General features: G+C 47.4%; 1 protein-coding gene across 1 annotated transcript in view; it reads left to right on the forward strand.

The window, feature by feature from the left end:
* Positions 1-22100, forward strand: part of ANXA13 (annexin A13) — a 56152-nt gene that overhangs the window by 25299 nt on the left and 8753 nt on the right. Inside the window, exons 3-8 of the mRNA XM_058668890.1 lie at positions 9607-9701; positions 13298-13468; positions 16047-16080; positions 16187-16266; positions 18453-18521; positions 18943-19044. Coding sequence (XP_058524873.1) covers positions 9607-9701; positions 13298-13468; positions 16047-16080; positions 16187-16266; positions 18453-18521; positions 18943-19044 — 551 coding nt within the window. The remainder of the gene's footprint in view (positions 1-9606; positions 9702-13297; positions 13469-16046; positions 16081-16186; positions 16267-18452; positions 18522-18942; positions 19045-22100) is intronic.

Raw genomic sequence — 22100 nt, forward strand, 5'->3', positions numbered from 1 at the left:
CTTGAATTCTCACTTCACCTGGTGAAAACTGGAAAGTTTCAGACATTGGGCCAAGAACATTTTTAAGGTTTATATTTTACTTATTTGAAAGGCAGAGTTACAGAAAAAGGAGGAGATATAGAGAGAGGAGATGGGAGGAAGAGGAGAGGAGAGGAAGAAGGGAGGAGAGGAGGGGAGAGGAAAGGACGGGAGAGAGAGAGAGAGACAGAAAAAGAAAGAGGAAGGAGAAAGCGGAGAGGAGAGAGAGAGATCATCTGTCCATTGGTTCACTTCCCAAATGGCTGCAACACCTGGGGCTGGGCCAGGCTATAATCAGTATCTAGGAGCTTCTTTTGGGTCTCCCTCATTGGGCCATGTTCTGTTGTTTTTCCAGGTGCACTGGCAGAGAGCTGGATTGAAAAATAAGCAGACAGTTCTCAGCCAGGACCCATGTGGGATACCAGTGTCACAGGCGGAGGCTTAATGTGCTAGAACACAGTGCTGGCCCCTGAGTCAAGCATTTCATATGTAAAATATCGTTAAGTTATTCTCACAGAAACCCATTTTTTGATGGCAAAAGGAAGGCCCTAACAAGATAGCTAACACTACCAGTGTCACAAGCGCAGTGAAGAGCGAATGCTGGGATTGAACTTGTTTCTCTCACCCATTCCAAGCTCTGCTAATTCAGAATTATTTCAATGGGGCCACACCCACACAGCTGCAGTAGTGCAGGGGGTGGGGTCGAAGACGCTGCTGAGAGCCAGCAACAGCTGGGAGGAGCCATCTGAGTTCATGGGATGTTTTATCGAACTCTTGTTTGTCTCGTTGTAATGTAACTCACATCCCCTCCAAATCATCCTTTTGCAGCATAGAACTCAGCATGTTTTAATATAGTCACAGGGTAGGGCAACCAATGCCAGCACACTTCCATCACCCCCAAGAAAGAAACCTGACACCCATTAGCAGTCCCTCCCTTTACCCCCAGGCAATCAGCAAGCTACTTCCTGTCTCTAAGGATCTGCCTGTTCTGTACACTTCCTATAAACAGAACCACAGGATACACAACCTTTCCTATGCAGCTTCTTCTACTCCACATAATATTTTGCCAATCCAAGTGATGTAAGGGTACTTAGAAGTAAAATAGTGGAAAGAATGTCATGAAAGAACAGATATGGTCCAGATGTCTTCATTCTGCTTCAGGGGGAAACCCTGGCACCCGTGACAGAGCTGCCAGGAATCAGCTTTCTGCCACCATAGCAAGAACCACCCAGTGCTGGGAGGACCCCACGGTGTTGGAGCTGCAGAAGATCTGGTCCAGCAGTGGCAGAAGGAATTTCTCTATATTAAGCATTCTTGAATCAACCAGAGAGAGAGAAGGGAAGGGGGAGGGAGGGCAGGCACGTGATGCACAGAGAATCAAAGATGACAAAGAGCTGCTTGGCTTGGGGGCAGCGGAGGGCAGCTCTGGAGGGGCTATTCCTCTCCCACAGCCTTGCACGGTTCCTGCCTCAGACAGCAGCTGTTGGGAGGCTGGCTGTGCTGGAGCTGCTGGTGGCTGAGCTGGTCTCCCAGGTGCTTTCCAAGCCAATGCCCTGCTGTCCCGTTGTGGGGCCTAACACCTGGCCTTGACAGAGAGACAGCAGCTGAAGCGGATACGGGGATGACTCAGTCAGGGTTAGTGAGGAATCCTCAGGTTCCAAGCCATCATGTGAGTTAGGCTTAACCGGCACACATGGAGCATCTGCTAATTGCCAACGTCACACAAGGTCCTCTTCTCTCTTTTGGGTGACATCACAAGGTGGGATCAACCAAGTATCAGGTACTAAGCTGAATGTGCCCCCCCCCCACACACACACACATCTTGTTTGATCTTCCCAACCCTGAAAATTTGGCATGATCCTAGCTATTTAGCAGATGAGAAGTATTGAGGCTTGACTATTAAAAGTCATGTTCAAGATAATAAGGTTACGACATGAGGGCTAAATTCTTAGTAGCTGGGAGAGCTTTAATTTGGTTGGAGGTCTGAAATTCCATCCCTATTGAGTATAAACTATAGCTAAACTGTATTACTGGCAAAATTTGCCTCCCAAACCATGAACCCATTTCATTGATGTATCTACCTTGGTGAGGCTGGATTTAAATGTCTAAGGTAGTGCTTTCAAGAGCCACACAGGGGAGTCACATGGGTCACTTTAAATTGTTGAGAAGACACATTCTGAAAGGAAAAAAAAAAGCAAGTGAAATGCATTATTTTGATAATATAGTTATCCCAATTTTACATCTAAAATATCACTCCATCAGGTAGTCAACATACAATTAGTTATGAGCTAATTTATGACCTGCTTTTCACATCGTTTTGGAGATCCACTGCCTACTCTACACTTCCAGACCGCTTCCTGTTGGACCAGCCCCACTCAGTGTGCTCAATGGCCACACGGGGCAAGGGGCTACTGGAGTGCACATAGAATGCTACATAAAAAGCAGCCCCTAAGTCAGCCTCCTAAGTCAGGCTAATACCAGTAGATAATGTTGAATTATTCGAAGTGACTCAGAGTCACAAGATCTCCTTGGCTTTTTAACATCCTTCCTCTCCTGGTATCCGAGGCAGCTGCTAAGTGCGTAGCAGGTGCCAGGTTGGGGTGACTTAGAGCAGATTCCCACCCCAACCCTGCTGTTGCTGCTGGTTGCCAGCCCGTTTTCTTTTCTTTTTCCAGGCCTCTCGGCTGCTCCCTCCCCAGCTCCCAGGCTGCTGCTAGACAGACCTGCCCCTTGTGTCATTCCATCAAGGGCTTAAGGAAGAGAAGGCCTTTCTCCTGAGTGTGTGGGGGCCTCAGGGTCCAGTTTCCACCCATGGAGGTGAAGCTGCTATGGGAATGATCTACTCCAAGGCTTCCCTTGGAAGTGAATCTCAGGGATTGTGTTAACACAGATTCTGATACAGAATGGTGTGAGTGGAAGGAGATGCCTTAGACTTCACGTTGCCAGGGAATCCCGGATGATGTTAAGGTTGTAGTTGCTAGAGCCACATTTCCAAGTGCAAGGTCAGGTCTGCCTGAGATCTAGCTGCGGAGGTTAAGCCACACCTTGGCAGGGACAGAGAACTTAAACCTCATATGACTCTCAGCACAACACTGCTTGCACAGCCTGCACACAGGGAATAAACTTCAGCCCTGTCCTGCCACTTATCAGTACCAAAACCTTAGTTTTTTCACCTGCAAAGTGGCGCAAGTAAATTTCTTGCCACATGGAATTGGCAGAGTAGAAGGTCCAAGCCCTGCTGCACCTTCATTAGCTGCCAGTCTCCTTGGCAACATGGTACTCGGCTCCACAATCCACACCAGCCAGGAGGGCGTATGTTCCAGTAGGCCCATGTTTGCCCTCCATTGCTGAGCACATGATGGGTGAAAAGAGGCCCCTTACAACTACAGCCCTCCACCCCAGAGCTGTGGGTGTGGCCTCACTTGGAAAAGGGGTCTTTACAGATGAAATGAAGGCTCGTGAGAAGCCATCATCTCAGATTGCCTGGGTGAGCCCTAAGTCCAATGACAGGAGTCTGAGAGAGACAAAAGATCCACGTGGAAGGTCACCCCAAGATGGAGGCTAAGTCTGGAGGGAGGCAGCCACAAGCTAAGGAGCACCAGAGCTGGGAGAAACAAAGAATGAATTCCATGCCAAAGCCTCTGGCAGCATTGTAACCTCACCCACTGGGATTTCTTCTGTCTCCCTGCTCTGGAATCACGCAAGACTGGACAGCTATTGTTTTCTGCCACCAAGGTGGTGGTGATGGACTCAGAGAGAAGCCAAGAGTCAAGACTCAGTTCGGCAGGCAAATTCCCCACCATTCATGTACTCAGCTGCCTCCCCTGCTCCTCCATTCTCAGAGGAAAAGCGAAGGCAGGGAGTGGAGTATCCCTAGGCAACAGAACCAGGGCTGCCACCTGCCAGGCTCAGCCTAACGCTTAAGGGTTCACGGGGAAGGCAGAGCCCCCACCACCAGCTCCCAGACCCTTGAGGGCTTCAAACCCCATGACCTCCTTGTAGTTGAAGCCTCAGCCTCAGAATCTTCCCAGAAAGCTGCTGGGAAAGGCAACCCGCAGAGGAACAGGGCACTTCCTGTGACTGAGTCACCCAGAGCTGTGACCTCTGCAGGGTCATCGCTATACCCGGTGGGAGCCAGGGGCTGGCGCCTCCTACTTTACAAAGAGTCTTTCCCAGAACTGCTGGGGACTGGCCCGTGTGCCTCAGATCATTGTCAATGTTTACAGAAAACTTCGGTGACACTGACTGTATGACACACATCTTGTGCAATGTAGAATGAGGTCATTGTTGAGTACCTGGCTTCTTGGTCAAATGACACAAACAGCCGCAGGATGAGCTTGAGACCAGGATTGCGAGGGTGAGAGAGGAATTCCATGGCTCAGATACACTCTCCCCATCTCCAGGATGGTTGCTGGGACACCCCAGGACTGGACTAGACTCCTCTCCCTTCTTCTTCACCCCCTTTTTCCTCCTCTCCTATTGTCTTCTGTCCCCTCTCCCCTCTCTTCCTGCCCCCTCCCTTCCCCTCCTCTCTTCTTCATCTGTCTCTCTCAAGGCCTTCTAAGCAGAAAGGTCTAAATTTTTAAAACAATAACTGAATTTCCCTGATAATTCACCTATTGGCTGTACAAATCATCAGGATAGAGAGGACTTTTTTCTTTTTCTAATATTTATTTATTTTTATTGGCAAAGCAGATTTATAGAGAGAAGGAAAAACAGAGAAAAATATCTTCTGTCCACTGGTTCAATCCTCAAGTGGCTGCAACAGCTGGAGCTGGGCTGATTTAAAGCCAGGAATCAGGAGCCAGGACATGAACTGGTGCTCCTATTGGATCCCAGTGCTTGAAGGGGGAGGTTTAGTCAACTGAGCCACTGCACCAGGCCCCAGAGAGGATTTTCTATTAGGCCTTGCTCCCTGCAAACCGTCTGGGTACCATCCACAATCACACCAACGCAGAGACAATGTTCTATCACAATGATGTGCAAACTTCCCCACTCATTCATTTACCAAGCATTGCATTGGCATTTATTCATGCAGGAAGTCATCTGACCACTATCAAGAACCTCCTGTAGGATGCAGTGGTGGGCAGAACACTGCTCCCAGGGCACTTACAGGGCATAATGGTGGAAACAGGAGGGCGGGTAATGTGAGGGACGCAGAAGAGGGAGAGCTTCTGTCCAGGAAAGCAAAGGGAGTTGAGTCCTAGGGATTTGGAAGTGAAAGTGAAGAGCAAGGTGTAGGTGTTCCAGGCAGAGGAATCACCCCTGCAAGACCCAGAGGTGAGGAAGAGAGGGTTGCTTTCCTGGGAGCTGCCAATCATGGAGAGAGGATGGACACGAACCCAGGAAGGGGTGAAACGGGAGGACAGATTTTCAGAGGCAAATGGCAGCTGGGTCTCAAACACCCCATATGGCCCACTGGAGAGTCAAGATTTTATTCTACACTTGAGGAGGTCTCCATTGAAAGGCTGCAGACAAAGGAGGGCCACACCAATCTCTACTTCAGAAAGATAGTTCTAGGAGCAGTGAATGCTGATTGGAAAAGATCAGACCAAAGGCGGCCATGTGGCTCAGGGCTGAAGATAGTGGTCAGGACACCTACAGCCCATATTGAAGTGTCTGGGTTCAATACCTGGTTCCACTCTGGTCTACCCTAGCTTTCTTGGGAGGTAGCATTAATGGTTCAGGTAACTCATTCAGGTAACTCACATGGGAAATCTGGATTAAGTTCCCAGTTTCCAGCCCCACCATTGAGGGTATTTGGGGAATAGATCAGCATATAGGAACACAATCTCTCTCTCTCCCTCACACCTCAAATAAGTATAATTTTTTTCGAAAGTGAAAGCAAGTATGGCCCATTAAGGCCATGTTACCAGCTCAGCTGAGTAATACGACAGAGGCCTGGAAGGGAAAAAAATGGACACTCCTGAGAGTGACTCAGGTGCACTAGAAAGGCTCTCACAGTGATTAACTGGATGAGGGGAGAGGAGTGAGGGAAAAGGGGGAAAGCCAGATGAATTCCAGGTGCTTGGTCAGTCCAACACAGTGAATGGGCTATGTGGGATCCTAAGGCTCCTTCCAGAAATGGCAACACCCAGGATCCAAGCCTGAAATGTCAGGCCCTCCACATGCATGGAGGAAAAGAGGGGGTGTGGAGGATTCAGGAGGCATTTATGATAAACAGATTCCCTTTTGAGTGAGATTTCTGGCACACGGAGGTTTCAAAAAAATATATAATAATGTCACAGGGCACACACTGTGTAGGTGCAGCTTCAAGAGAAATGAAGAGGGACAACAGAAATAACAGCACTGGAGCCAAACCCAAATGAGGCAGGCAATTAACTCTGGCTATTTTTGCAAGCAAGCTCATCCTAGAATTTTCTGTTTTGCCAACTGGAATTGAAAAGCCAAGTCTTCCCAGAATTGCAGAGGCAGAAGTAAGCCTTGAGCTTATGGGATCAGTCCAAGGACACAAAAACAGCGCCTCATTCAGACCACAACACAGTTCTCCATCCAGCCTTTTCACCAGGTTTCTCTCTTGGAAAAAAATTAACTAATTTTATTTATTTGAAAGGCAGTGACAGAGGGCCGGGGGGGGGGGGGGAGGGAGGAGAGAGAGATAACCCATCCACTAGTTTAGTTCTCAAATGCCTGCAACAGCCCATACTGGACCTCCACTAAGCTGGGATCCAGGAACTCAATCTAGGTGTTGCACACACAGGTGATAGGAGCTCGAACACCCAAGTCACGGCTACCCCATATGCTACATATGAGCAGGAAGCAGGATCTGGGAGAAGATCTGAGACTCAAAGCCAGGTACTCCAATGGGAGATGTGGGCATCCCACGTGGCTTCTCAGCCTCCAGGTCAAGTGCCCAGGCTAGGCCTTAGATCTCAACCTGTTTATTCCATTTCTAGGAATTTTCGAAGCATCTTCATCCAAGCAACATGCTATGGAAGAGCAGAGGGAGCCAAACGTGAACAGTTGACCTGACAGACGTAGGCTGCTATAAAGTGAATGAGCCTGCAGGTGGCTGCAGAGTCAGCTCTAGAAGAGTAGTTTGGGAGCAAACAGCAGATGGTCTGGATGCCAGGCTAAGGGATTCCAATTTCGTTCCAGAAATCATAAGGAATCATTGAAGCTGTTTGAATTATGGAGGGAAAAGAAGCACATGTGTGCTTTTAAGGGTAGAAATGCGGAGGTCACAACCTGGGGTCAGAGAGACCAACAGGACTTGTCAGGCTGAGGCAAAAAGAATTATGCGCAATGGATCAGGTGGAAGGTTATCTCACAAGTCAGACAGAGCCTGATGATACTAGAAAGTAAAGGAGACGGGGTGGGCCCTCAACCATGACTTTGGATTTTCTGATTCAAGCCACACCATGCACTGAGACTAAGGTGGTGGGAAGCAGATTTCAGGACGGGAAAAAAATGAGTTGCGTCTTAGCTACATGCGAAGTTGACTGCCTTGGAAGACCCAAGGAAAGGTGGTGCAGCCAGCCACAGAGATCTGAACTCAAGGCAAAGAGGAGGGCCACAGGCACTGGTCCAGGACTCCATAGCTCCATGGTGGTGCCCCCCAAGGAGGAGGGCTCACAAACTAGAAATGCAAAGTGGGAACTGCGCCTAAAGGCAAATAAAGGAAGAATAAGGGTTTATGCAGGATGGGCAGGGCGGGTGGTGGGAAGCTGAGAGGAGGAGCAGGAGTAGGGATGTCAAATAGCCAAGGAAGGTGTCCTAAGCAGAGAATATCCAACAAATCTGAATGCAGCCAGTCGGGTACATCTGGGGCCTGAGGCTTTGTGATGTGCCTCAGTTCCCATCTGGAAATTAATGTTTATCCTTGATGACCTGTGAAATTCCTCCCATTGCCCTCTCTCTTGAGAACTACTGAGTGCTGTTCTCGGATCCCAGAACCCTGGTGACTGCCAAGGTGGACAGACTGTGATGGGTGTACTGGACATGTGCTCTGCTGGACATGAGCCAGCTCAGTGGCACTTGGTTATTCAAGCTCCAGTGTCCAAGGTCTCTGAGGCGCCCTGTCAGGGCCACCACAGACCCCTCCTTGGATTCTCTCATTTCGTTCTCGCAATACCATTATATTTCATTAATCCATCTCATGGGTGGGAAAACTGAGGCTTGCCACAGTTAGCATTGGGAGTTGGGGAATGAGCTTGTTTCAGTCTGAAAAAATTGACTCTTACTTCCCCAGGAGCAATTCCTGATCATGTGTCTAACCTCATACCCATGCCCAAATAAAGAGTCTCACCTCTTTTGTTCATATAATTTTAATACCTTTCCAGTTGCTGAAAGGAATTTAAATTACTTTGAGCATTAAAAAAAAGTTTTTTTAAAAGAACATAATTCAAAGATAATCATCCTTCATGGTCTCAATTACACTTTCCCAAGATCATTACAAAGTTTATGGGTGGGATTGATAGCTGAACAATCCATTTCTATATCTTAATCTTGACCAATTAATTGTAGGTACCAGAGACTAATAAATGGACATACGTCTTTCCTTAGTATTTTTTAACAATATTATTGAGATTTAATCCACATGTTCTCCAATTCTCCGAGATACACAGTTCATTGATTTTTTTTTTTTTAATTCATAGGTTTGTGCAGCCATCAGCCTGGCTGATTTTAGAACATTCTGTTTGAACTCTTAAGCTGTTATCTCCCTACACAGCCTACCCACCTCCAACCTCTAATTCTCTACCTCTAAGATTTCCCCATTCTGGGATTTTAACATAACAAAGTCATAAAATATGTGGTCTTCTGTGACTGGCTTATTCCATCTAGCCTATGTTCTGAAGATTCATCAACATCATAGCATCTACCAAAGTTTTTTTTTTTTTTAAAGATTTACTTTACTTTTATTACAAAGTCAGATATACTGAGAGGAGGAGAGATAGAGAGGAAGTGGAGCTGCCGGGATTAGAACCAGCAACCATATGGGATCAAGGCGAGGACCTTAGCCACTAGGCCACGCTGCCAAGCCCTCTACCAAAGTTTCATTCCTTGTAGCAACATGGGGGGATCTGTCAGAGGGTGGGAGTTTGGGGGTGGGGAATCCCAGTCCATACGAAATTGTACCGCAAAATTCAAAAATTCAAAATAAAGATATAACAAAAAAGTTTTATTCCTTTTTTTCTAGATAGATAATACTCTCGTATGGCTATCCCACAATTTGCTCGACCGTTTGTCCAGCGGTGAACTTTTGGGTCATTTGAGATGTTATGAATAACACTGCTTGCTATGAGCATTTGTGTACAAGATTGGTGTGTTCATTTGCTTTCCTCTCTGCAGGAATGAAGTTAAGCAGCAGGCCATATTTGATCCTCATTTTACCGTAATGCATAGCACTGTATTTCATGCACCATGATGTTTCAAGGGATATTTGTTTAAATAACTGAAAAGGATACTGTTTTCAGCACTAGACCTTAAAGCAAAGGGGTTCAACTGATTCCACTGAAGGGCTGACCAACCCTTGGCAGGCACAGCTGCCTTCCCTGGACTTGAGTTAAAAACTTGTAAGCCTCCTTTTTGTTTCTTACTGTGGCTTTTTCTTTTTCCGTACTTTAGGAACGGATGAGGCAGCCATCATTGAAATCTTGTCAACCAGGACATCGGAACAGAGGCAACAAATCAAGCAGAAGTACAAGGCTACATATGGCAAGGTGATGCGGGGTCCTGGGCAAGCCTGCACCCATCTTGCCCTTGACCAGCTCTGTCTCCTGCACCCTCCCAGGCAACAGAGAGCGACTTTAAAGCTTCAGGACTTTAAAGCCCAGGAGAAAACGTGAGGTCACCACCTGAAACTTTTCATTGACTTCAGAAAAAAACTGAAATGGCTTAGTTAACAGCTTGTAAAGTTAATATCCTTTAACTACTATTTTATAAATTGACTACTTTTCTATTAATTCTTTAGTCATTTCCCCCACTCAGTTTAGACTCATTCCACACAGTAACTTACATATAGCAAGTGTTTTAGAAAATGAACACCACAGGTGAGTTTTCAGACTAGAATTTTCCATTTATTTGGCTATCTTCAAGAATGACGTATTCTTCCCAAGTAACTTACATAAAATTTTTCTTTAAGAAAAAAAACAACCATTTCCTTAAGCATCATACCTTTTTTTCCTAATTTCCTCCATCTTTTTTGGGGGGGCGGGGGTTGTTGTAAATGATGTTGTTAGGCATAGAAATATTCAAGCACACGTGAAGTCTTCTTGTTTCTCTGTTAATATACAGTGAATAGAATCTAAGCTCTTAAAATATCAGTAGAATTGCCATTATGCAAAGTGAGTCTAAATATTGCTGGATTCATGTCCATATTTATAAAACTTTGTAGTTTTAATCATTATATGTATGAACAGATACATAGAAAGACATAGGCTTTCCTTCCTGAGGTTGGGTGGGAGATGATCTCTTTAGGCCCTGGGTTCCTCGCATGAATAATGCAGAAGGCGACTTCCTCGCTCCCCAGGTGGCTGGGACATTCAAACAGCACTGTAGCAGCACACACTGAGGGAAAGCTGGGATACAGGTGACTGTTTCCATTTCACAAATAGGAAAGGTATAACTCAAATATGCAAACAAAGTATGTAAAATTACATGCATAGGAGAAAAAACAGAACTATGACTCATATCCAAGCCTTCTGATTTCAACGCCAATGTCCATTCCTGGGGGACCTAATGCCATGGATGGAACTACTAACTGACATGAGGGTACTTCAAAAAGTTCATGGACAATTTAATTTGTTTTAAAGATTTGTTGTTGTATTTGAGAGGCAGAGTTACAGAGAGGAGAGAGAGAGAAATCTTCCATCTGCTGGTTCACTAACTTACTGGCTGCAATAGCTATAGTGGGCCAGTCTGAAGCCAGGAGCTTCCTCTGGGTCTTCCACGTGGGTGTAGGGGCCCAAGGACTTGAGCTGTCTTCCACCTTCTCAGGCCATAAGCAGGAAGCTGGATTGGAAATAGCGTAGCCAGGACATGAATTAGCATGCATATGGGATGCCGGTGCCACAGGTGGAGGCTTGGCCTACTACACTACAGCAACAACCCCAGAAATTTGAATTTAAAAGTTTATTTTGGTACAAAAATTTTGAAATGCATGCATGGCTTTCCATAATGTGAATTTTATATAGATCATGGGGGAAAATGCAAAATAAGCTTTTAAAATTTCATTTTCCGCAAACATTTTGAAGTGCTTTTGCATACTAAACAGCCCAGATAGTTGTGATTTTATAGTTTTTCTGCTTATCTTCTGAAAATCAGACTTGTCTATCATATTTTATAAAAATCTGAGTAAGTCTGCAGTTCAAGTTAATTGAACGGGATTGAATTGAATTGAATGAAGCTGAATTTTCATACTTTCCAACACACCTAAGTCCAGCTGCCTCCCAAGTCATATGTCTTATTCTACCCCACCAACATGGAAAGCTAGATTACAGGGCTTCCTAAACTTTAGTCTTTAAGAAAAGACAGACAACCTGAAGGTGAGGAAGGTTGCATCTTACATTGAAGCGCAGGAGAGTCACAGTTGGCTCCAGCTCCCTGCTAACAGCCATCTCATCATTGGTCCATAATGGCTCAAATAGTTGAGCCCCTGCCACCCAGGAGGGAGACCTGGGCTGAATGCCAGGCTCAGATCTTCAGCCAAACCCAGTCATGGTTGTTGCAGGCATTTGGAGGAGCGAACTAGCAGACCAAAGTGCCCATGTGTTTGCTCTCTCTTTCTCTCCCTCCTTTCCTCCCTGTCAACTAAGAAGATACATGGTTCCAAGCAAGGAGACTAGGGACTCTGTGAGTCTTTCACTGACCAAACATTTCATTCCTTTCCAGTAGCCAGTTATGATTCTGAGAGGCAAGACTTCAAAACAGGTGTTCTGGAAGTCCAATATCACACAACTAGGAGATGTCCAAGACAATCTAATTGGGTCATCATGTCAACGGAATTCCAAAGGGAATCACCATCCCAAAGTAACCCGGCTAGTTAGCAGGAAAGTGGAACTAGCACTGAGGGAGCCTGAGCCTGCTTCTCAGCCTAAACAGAAGGTCAACAGTCCAGGATTTGTTTTCATGCTTGTGGCTTGTAAGAGGAGGCAGCTGGGAATTCTTTCCTCTGAAGTTCTATAGAGTTCCCATTTGACCTGAAAAAGCCGTCCCAGTGTTTGGTTGGATCCACATCATGATGTTGTGACCCAGATACAGGCTTCACTGGAACAGGAGGAAGCCATGATATCTCAGCCCCCTTTAAGACTACACACCCCAGGGTCATGGACAAGAGTCTTCTTTTTCTCCGAAGCCTAGATCTTGGAGGTTCATTTGAAAAAAAAAAAACAGCTGTTTTGCCTGGGATCATTCTAATAAACATTTACTGAGCATCTAAAATACACCAGGCACTATGCCCAGCATTTACCTGAATTATAATTTAATTCTCCCAACAAGCCTATAAGGCAAATCTGCTTATTCTCATCATTTTCCAGAGCAGGAAGCTGACCACTGGTGAAATTAAGCACAAATTCCAAGGGCACAAAGCCCCTGTTGCTATATTCTTCACCACCACAGCTATAATCTGGGTCCCTAACCTAGTCTCTGGCATATGGCCTCTGTCTGTCCTCCTCCCCCACCCCCCACTTCCGCCTTCCCTAACCCACCTCCTCGTTGTGGCTCTGGGTGAATATCCTGCACCAATGTTGGGGCTTTGATTCTTACTAGACTGAATGTCTGTTCTGAAGGCAGTCAGATCACTTGTGATATTCAAAAAAAAAGATGAAGGCGGATGCATGCAAAGCTCAAAGCAAGGGGCTAGGGAGAAATTCCTGAACCTCTCCATCCATGCCCCTGAGTGCTTTCTCATGATTCGCTTTTGGGGTTACACAAGGTCGCTGAAGAAACCACACATCCAGTTTGTCCACTTATTCCTACTCAGCCCTGCCATTGTTAATAGCAGTCCCTTTCTCTTTCAAAAGCAACCCAGTGTGGGTGACAAACCCGACACCCCTAGAAGGGCAGGCCCATATCTCCGTCCTTACCAGCTGAATCTCTGGAAGCAAATCCAACTATCACCTTCTAAGATATAGGGATATCTGCCGGTTTCATAGATAAAGCCTTTTGTATCTGCATCTTGGTCAGCCCTCAAGGGAGATGGTTGAGCACTGGTGGTGACCACTGTCCTCAAGAGTGGGCCACTCTTGCCCAGAGCACTCCCCACCCTGGGCACAGGCAGTAGGGCAGACAGACACCTCTCCCATCTGTTTTCCTTCAGGACCTGGAGGATGTGCTTAAAAGTGAGCTGAGTGGAAACTTCGAGAAGGCGGCCCTGGCTCTCCTGGACCGCCCCAGCGAATATGCTGCCCGGCTGCTGAAGAAGGCCATGAAGGGGTTGGGCACTGACGAGTCCTTGCTCATCGAGGTCCTATGCACCACCACCAACAAGGTCAGTCCAGACAAGCCCGGGACTTGGTCAAGGGGGTGTTAACATCTCCATCAAAGGGCTGCAGCCTTTCATGCATGGTGACCCCTCTGCATTCTTCTCATGAGGAAGCAAAAGTTTGAGCAGAGATGTACCTGCTTGGCCATTGCAGGAGGGATGTTTATTCCAGGCTGCTAGAGGTTGGTTTTGCAGCCCTTGCCTCTGGCTTAACAGGATAGATTTTTCCAGAATAAGTGTGTCAACTCAGCCTTAGCTTTGCTCCACTGTGGTCTTAGCTACAGTTTTAACTGTCTAGGCAGAAGGCCATATTTGACTTTACTTCCTCCCCTAGCTGGAATTGCAGATCTCCCAGCATGAATACGGCAATAAGTAAGCCAAGCCCACCAGGGCCGCTGCCTCACCCTGACTACCTTTGAGCCTAGAGTAGCAGAAAGAAGATAACCAGGCAATGAGAGGTGGGTGAGGCTTGCAAGTTCCCATGAATACCCATTCCCAGCCCAGGAGCTGCCTTCCCAGAGGCCTCAGGGTCCTCCTGTCATCCCAGGATACCCCCATTCAGAAGCTGAAAACAGCATTTGGCAAGGGTCCAGCGGAAGCCCCTTGGTTTGTTTCCAGAAGCCAGGAGCGTCTGTATGGAAAGTAAATATCTACAAATCACCAAGAAGGCTGCCCTACTTTCTTGCACAGCAATTCAGCACAGCTCAGGAGGGCCCAGCAGGAAACAGAAGTGGTGGTTGGAGCAGACAGCAAGGAAAGCTGCAACAGCACAGAGAAGCTAATGTGGTGTTTGTGGTGTTTGTGGTGTTTGTGGTGTTCGGAGCCTCAGGTGCTGGCCTCCCTGCTTCCTCTCTACTCAGCCACTCGGCCAGGTCCCCCCAGCACTGCCACCAGCCAACCGCCAGTGCAAACCATTCTCCTAAACATCCCTAAATTTATGTCCTGCTCAAGATAATGCAGGGTTGTGCCTCGGAGGAGGGTCAGCATAGACCCCAGGGGCAACATGCCATTTCCCATTCACATCTACCCATCTAAGGAGCACCAAGGCCCCCAGCAGGGAGGTGCCCAGTTCCAGGGGTCATTGCTACCTGCCTTTGTGAAAAAGTTCATTTTATTATTTTATTTTCTAACCTTATTTGATCAGAGTTTCTTCGCCAAGCCTGATTTCTTTAAGGCCAATGTTTCCTTCTTCCATTAAAACAGAGTGGTGGGTAATGAGAAGTAAAATGACAAGAGAGCAGGTGCCAGGTTCAGGCAGTTTTTGGTGGTGACTTGGGAGGAGCGGTAAAAGCAGGAAGTGGCCAGCAGCCCCTACTCCCATGGCTGGACCAACTCCATTATTCCCTCCCCATCAAAGCAGAGTGGCCCATTCCTCACCTGTTGCCATCTTCTCCCTATTGCTGCCCACTGACTTGTTTTAACCTGCCACAGGAAAGCACCTACTCTTGCACACAGCCAGCCCCACAGTAACCCTGGGCAGTTCCTGAAGGGGGCCTCTTGGCATAGGCCATCAAAATAAAAAGCAACCCTGCCTAGGACACACCCACGAGAGAAACTCACACTCCTGCACTTAGCAAGTCATCCACTGAAGGAAGCCTTGTTTGAAACAGAGAAATGCTGGAAACAACCCAAGCATTCATCAATAGAAGCTAGAGAAACCAACTGGGGGATATTCTAGGGTGGAACATTCCATAACCATTTGATAGGCAACTATCTATAATACAAAAGCATGGTTAGAGGTGAAAGGTGCTCACAGAGAGTGAAAACCCAAGTCCCAGCATGACAGGTGCAGCATCCCACTAGCGAAACTCACAGCACATTCACAAAGCACTCATACAGCTTTCCAGCAGCACAGATACACATATGCAAATGCAAAGAAAAACACTTGCGGAGGTCCATGCACTGAACTTCTAACCTGGCCATACGGTGGAGAAGAGGGAGAGACAGAACCAGCGGGTAGTGGAGGACAGTGTTAGCCCAGCTATAATATTTTTACTTTTAAACTTGTAATTCAAATAATAATGGTGTGCCTTTATGGAGTAGAGTGGGGATGCTCCCACACATGAATATCGCATGTGATGGTCAAATTTGGATAATGAATGTATCCATCACATCAAATGCTTGCCATTTCTTTGTGGTGAGAACATTCTTTTCTAGCTATGTTGCAGCCATACATTTCTTGCTAGCCATATTCACCCTACCATGCACTAGAGCACCATAACTTATGTCTGGTACCAGCAACCCTAATCCCATTGTCCAACCACTCCTCCTTTCACCCTCCTTCACATCTTCCCCTGTGCAACAACAGTGTTTCATCCTTTTTCATGACTGAGCAGTATTCCACACAGCACATATCCTCCACATTTTCCTTATCCATTTGCCCATGGACTCACAGGTTAGCTCCTTATCTGATGAGAAGGTATCCAGACATTATGTATGAACTTGCACAAAGGGTCCCCCTCACAGCCACTCAAGCTGGCAACAGGAAAGACCATTCTAAGAGGTCCGAAGAGCACCGTCTGTTCTTTGTGTCTTGTCAATGAACCTGACGTAGAAGTGTTCATTTCTTTTTTTCCTTCCCTAGGAGATCATTGCTATCAAAGAAGCCTACCAAAGGTGTAAGTGACCTTTTGTGCTGACTTGCGATAAAGTTGGTCCCTTAAAAACTACTAGTGGGAAACTAAATCATCTGCTTTCTCCCCTTCCTTTTCTCTTTCTCAAAAGTATTCGGCAACAGCCTTGAATCGGATGTCAAGGGCGATACAAGTGGAAATCTACAAAGAATTTTGGTGTCCTTGCTACAGGTAAGAGTAGAAGAGGTCTTGTCTACTTTATGGTTTGGACAAGACTCCTGGCAACATGGTACCACAATGAAAAAGACAATGTCCACAAGCATTCCCTTCTCCAGTAGAAAGCGTTGTTGGGGACACCTCAGGTCCGGCTCCACCAGCAGCCACTGGGACTGAAATTACGAGGCGTGGATTTCTCCTGAAACAGCAATCTATCTTGTCCGGCGCAGGACACTGCCCCCTTGGCATCCATGAATTAACTCATTCTGCCAAGAAGGAGTCTTAGCCCTTGAGAGAAAGGTCACCTGCCCAGGCTGACAGAGCTGGTACTGCACAGCCCACGAGCTGCCATGGGACCAGGTGTCCACACGCAGGGCTCTCTTCACAGCATAGCTCTGAACTTGCTTCCAGGAGTCAGCCAAGGCTAGCCCTGTAGGAACTGCATCCAGGGAGTTGGCCAGCAGAGCAGGGCTTTCAGAATGGAGCCTGTGAGCATGCAGCCTCTCCAGGGCCCCCAGACAGAGTGCCTTCTGTCTTCATAGGGACATACCTGCTATCTTCAACACGCTGAGCTTTCACTGTCCCCAGAGGCTATGGGGCTGGGTGCAGAGAACAAAGACCTGAATGTTCTCTCTTGCTACACAACAAGGTTGCCACACCCTTAGCAGCTCAGAGCAACCCAGCTCCAGCATCCCACAGTTGCTGTAGGTCAAGTCTAGTATGGGTCACTAGAGTCCTTCTCTTGGGGTCTAGACTGGCCAGAATCAAAGTGTCGATAGGACAGCTATCTTATCCACCCATCAGTCATCTCCTTGTGGCTATGTACTTGGCTGCCCCTGTTTTCTCGCAAACTGTCAGTTATCACCCTTGGCTCCAGAGGGTGCCCACAGATCCCTGCCACAGAACCCCCACCGTGGCCCCCGGCCCAGTACAAGCTCATCTCTCCGACTGCTTTCACCTCTGATCTTTTAAAAGCTCACCTATAGGGCCCGGCGTGATAGCATAGTGGTTAAGGTCCTCGCCCTGCACACCCAGGATCCCATATGGCCTCCAGTTCTATTCCCGGCAGCCCTGCTTCCCATCCAGCTCCCTGCTTGTGGCCTGGGAAAGCAGCAGAGGACGGCCCAAAGCCTTGGGATCTTGCACCCATGCAGGAGACCCGGAAGAAGCTCCAGGCTCCTGGCTTCGGATTGGCTCAGTTCCAGCCATTGCAGTCGCTTAGGGAGTGAACCATTAGACGGAAGATCTTCCTCTCTGCCTCTCCTACTCTCTGTATATCTGACTTTTCAATAAAAATAAATAAATCTTTTAAAAAAGAAAAACTCAACTAAATAGGTAACCTTCCCCTATCCCAGAGAAAATCTCCCTTTTGAGTCACTCAGCTGATGAGGGACATGAATGACATCTAGAAAAAAAAATCCCTCCCTATCATGGAAATTCTAGAAAACTCTAGAGAGCCTGACACTTGGGCTCAGTTGGCTAATCCTCCCCCTTCAAGTGCCAGGATCCCATATGGGCAGTTCATGTCCTAGTTGCTCCACTTCCCATCCAGCTCCCAGGAAAAGCAGTAGAGGATGGCCCAAAGCCTTGGGACCCTGCACCCACTTGGGAGGCCCAGAAGAAGCTCCTAGCTCCAGATTGGTTCAGTTCTGGCCGTTGCAGCCACTTAGGGAGTGAACCAGTGGATGGAAGATCTTTCTCTCTGTCTCTCTGTAAATCTGCCTTTCCAATAAAAATAAATAAATCCTTTTTAAAAAGAAAAATATCTAGAAAAATCTTCCATAATCATGGGAGAGGGACCACTCTCCACATTCGCTGATCCCACCCACCCTCCATGGGTCACTGGCACTCACTGCACACTGCTGCCTATCACATAGGCTCATGTTAGACTTTCACGATTTTCCATGACCAACTCTTAGGGCTGTAACACAGGGATGGGGAATGGTGACATTTGATAGTTTGGAAGAAAGGCTGTATCTTTCCTAATAGACGTTCTGGAGGACAGCCTAGGTGGCTGTCAGCCTGCTCAGAGGTCAGGGGGTTGTCACAGAAGCTACGCTGTTTGCCAGTTTCGACCAAGAGATGGCAGCAAAGAGCAGCCTTGGAGATCTCAGCCAAGCTGCCTGGACTATGGGTTTTTCTTTTTGTGTTCTGTGGTCAAGAAAGAACTCAAGTCAATAACAATGTACTGATTTGTCTAGGCTAACCGTGATGAAGGAGATACTGTGGACAAGGATCTGGCAGGCCACGATGCCAAAGAGCTGTATGAAGTAAGCATGCCAACGTGCCAGGCTCCCTGCATGCTGGGGGTTTAATTTATTGACCTTATTGCCAACCAATGTTTCTTCATTTCATGTAAATGGAGTGATTGGGACTTAAGTGTGAGCTTTACAAAACAAATATAGGCTTAGCTCCTTATAGGTCATATGTGAAGAACTGCTCCTATTTTTATGCAATGAGCTAACCTCTGAAATCCACTTAAGGGTCCAGGGAAGGTATAAATAATATATATATTTTTAAAGTGTATAAATATGTACTTGCGGGTTAGAAGCTGAATGTGCTGAGTCAGCCCTTGTACTTGTGCTCAGTGCATTGCTTAGCAGTCCCTGTAAAGGAGGCCTGGTCCTAGCCCCAGACATTTGGTCTTTTCACAAAAACCCCTCTTCTATAATGTTTCTATCTACTCCCAAGGCAGGGGAAGGCCGCTGGGGCACTGACGAGCTTGCCTTCAACGAGGTCCTGGCCAAGAGGAACTACAAGCAGCTGCGAGCCACCTTCCAAGCTTACCAGGTGGTAAGTAACAGTGCGAGCTCGCCCTGAGACCGTTGTGTCCCAGGAAAGCCTAGAGCTGGGGTATAGCACTGAAGCTCTCTTTATAACCCAAGGAAAACTCATGTTTATCCCTCCCCAGGAACACCCAAAAATGTCAGGGAACATTCTGGAGTTGTTGCAACGTGGGGGAGGGGACACAGCCACACCTCCTACAGTGCCCTCAACAAAGAGGTGGTCAGCCCCACATGCAGTGCCCTGGCTGGTGGCAGATGCTAGGGAAACAGAAATGGGTCATGTTTAGGATCAATCTCCCAAGCCAAAGGATACAGGTGCAAATTCTGATTATACTGTCATCATCAAGAGACCAAAACCTCTCCATCCTCTTATGCAAAATAGGAGCCTTGAACCTCGTTATGACAGCCTCGAGACTTCTGTGCATAATTCAGTAAGATAACGGTGCCTAACAGTGCCTGGTGGTGCTAAGAATATCCCCATCCTTCTTATCCTTGCTAGCCTTCCCATTTGCAGCTGGGCCGATGGCCCTGCTATTCCCAAGACATAAACCCACTCCTGGGAAGATGCATGCAGAGCATTCGTATAATCTCATCATCACCATCGCTTGACACCAACAAGTCAGGTTAGCTATGTCAAGGCCCTGAGCAGGAAACCTTTCCACAAAAAGCAGTCTGGACGGAGAAAAAAAGAAGCCTTTAGTGGAACCGCATATTTGTTTCCCTTCCCGTTTTATCTTTGTACCTGTTCAAAGCATTTCTAGGCCCCATGTCTCATTTCGGCTGCATGCCAGTGTGGGAACTGCAGCCGAGGCTGAGCAGCCAGCTCGCTGCACAGCTGCGGGACTAGCCGAGTCGGCTGAGCAGGGAACCATCTGCAACTTATCAGGACCACACAGCAAGTCGGTAGCAGGGAGCAGATGAGAACTCCAAGCTTCCCCAGCTGGAGCGTCTACGTCGGCTGAAGCTGGCCACCCCTCACTCAAAATAGCAGTTCCCGTGTGGTGCCAGCAGATAAAAAGACAAGGAAGCTTTGGAATGTTAGCCTTATTGTATATAAGCCATGAGGACTCTCAGCTTTCAAATCGTGCCCAGAATTGTGATCAAAAGCAGCTGGAACTCTAAGTCCACTGGTCTCTGTGTCTGGGGGTCTGGGTGACCTCTAAGCTGAAAGACCCCTCCATGACCCAGGTCGTCTTTGTCCATGATGGGACCACGGGTTCTAAGGATGGCTGTTACTATAGGGATGCACATGCGTGTGTGTGTGTGTGTGTGTGTGTGTGTGTGTGCGCGCACGCACCTGCAGAGTTCCTACTGCGTGCCAGGAGACACTGACTAGGTCGCTGTCTCCAAACGTCTTGAAGTAGCAGCCTCAGTGTTCCAGAATATGGAATAAAAATGAGAACTCCCAGCCCCGACTTGGGACTTTCTGAGTCACATTCCCCAGAGTGGGTCCAGGGTTTTCCCATCTGTATGTCTTTCCGCCTTCCATGTGATTCTGAGGCATGCTGCCAGGGGGCCAGTCAGCAGTAGATTACTAATTGTATGAGCCTGGGAAGTTATATCTGTGCCTTAGTTTCCCCAGTTGTAAAGAAGGGTAGTAGTGCTACTTATTTCATAGGACTAGTAAGGATTAAAAGAATGAACAGAAGACCTTAGATAGTTCCTGGCCTGCAGAAGGAACTCAATAAACTCTAGCAATTGTTCAGTCTTGCTAAGGGGACCAAGAATGGACAAGTGAGAGCAAAACTCAAATGGATCCTAAATCCATGGCTTTGGTGATTCCTATGCCAAACCAGCCCTACATTCTACCTTGTTCATCTATTCCAAAGCCTTGCTCCAATGTGGGTCCTCTTCACCTTGCATGTTTTCAGCGTTGACTTTGCTTTGGGTCCCAGGGTCTGGAAGCTTGCAGATGACCTCTGACCGGAAGCACAAATATGTGATTGTGAGGCCACTGTGTGCTGTGGCAGAACCTGTCTTGGCACCCAATCAGATTTTTACCTTTGACACAGAAACTTGAGGTTTTGACCTCTGTTTTCCCCCTTAGCCCAAATCTTACCTTCTGATGCTCCCTGTAGTCTCATCTGAAACATGAAAATCCTTCACAAACAACCACATCGTGCAAGGTTATGACATCCCCCAACTTGACCAGATACTGAAGACTTGCACAGGTTAAAGCCAAAGTCAAGTCCCCAAGCAGGGATCGCTGAACGGCAGGTACCCACACTCACAGCCACGCTTTGCTGCCTCACCACTCACTCCCTTTCTGGAGGTGTCCTAAAGCCCTAGCAGAGCCCTGAGCCCTTAAACCATGACCATCAACACCGCAATGCACAGGGCTCTGGGTCTGGCATGTTGTCAGTTTGGGGGAATGGATTTCAGAAGGAAGATGTAGCTCCCTTAGTCTTCCAGTGATTCCCCTGGGGCACTGCTGCCTGCTTCACTCTGACATGTCCCCAGAACCCTGCCTCAGCAGGTGTTTTTGTACTGAATTCAGAAACCCTGATTCTGCTCTGAGCACTCCTTAGGTTCCTATAGCCAACAAAGGAGAGGGCCCCACGGCCTGGGCAGCTGTTTTTGGATTCTGTGTATTCCATGGAGCTCACAGAGAGCCATGGGGGCCACCAGGAGAAGGGCAGGAAGAGAAGAGGGGTGTACCATCTTGCTGCCCTGTGTGCATAGTGTCTCCTGAAGTTGTGCAAGGAAGAGACCCTGAAAGGACAGAAACGAGGCAGCATTTCTGCTTGGGAATAGGAGAGGTTAAGGGGCCACCTCCCCTCCTTCAGAATAACCCTGGTTTTGCCTGTTGGGTAGGGTGAAGTTCTATGGAAAACAAAACTACTGTTCTGTCTGGTATTACCAATAGAAGCAGAAAGGGGTTTCATGGGAGGAATTTATTTTTTTAAGCAAGCACAGACCCAGGTAACCAAAGGGTCCTCTTGCATGGCAATCTTTTCCACAGAACTAGAGCCTGGTCCCAGGGGAAGTCACCTAGCCCTTTCTAAATTACCAGCTCCCACCAGCAGACCCAAGAAAGGCTGTGGGCAGCTGACAGAAACATGG

This window comes from Ochotona princeps, chromosome 9 (genome assembly GCF_030435755.1).
Source record: "Ochotona princeps isolate mOchPri1 chromosome 9, mOchPri1.hap1, whole genome shotgun sequence".
Lineage (NCBI taxonomy): Eukaryota > Metazoa > Chordata > Mammalia > Lagomorpha > Ochotonidae > Ochotona > Ochotona princeps.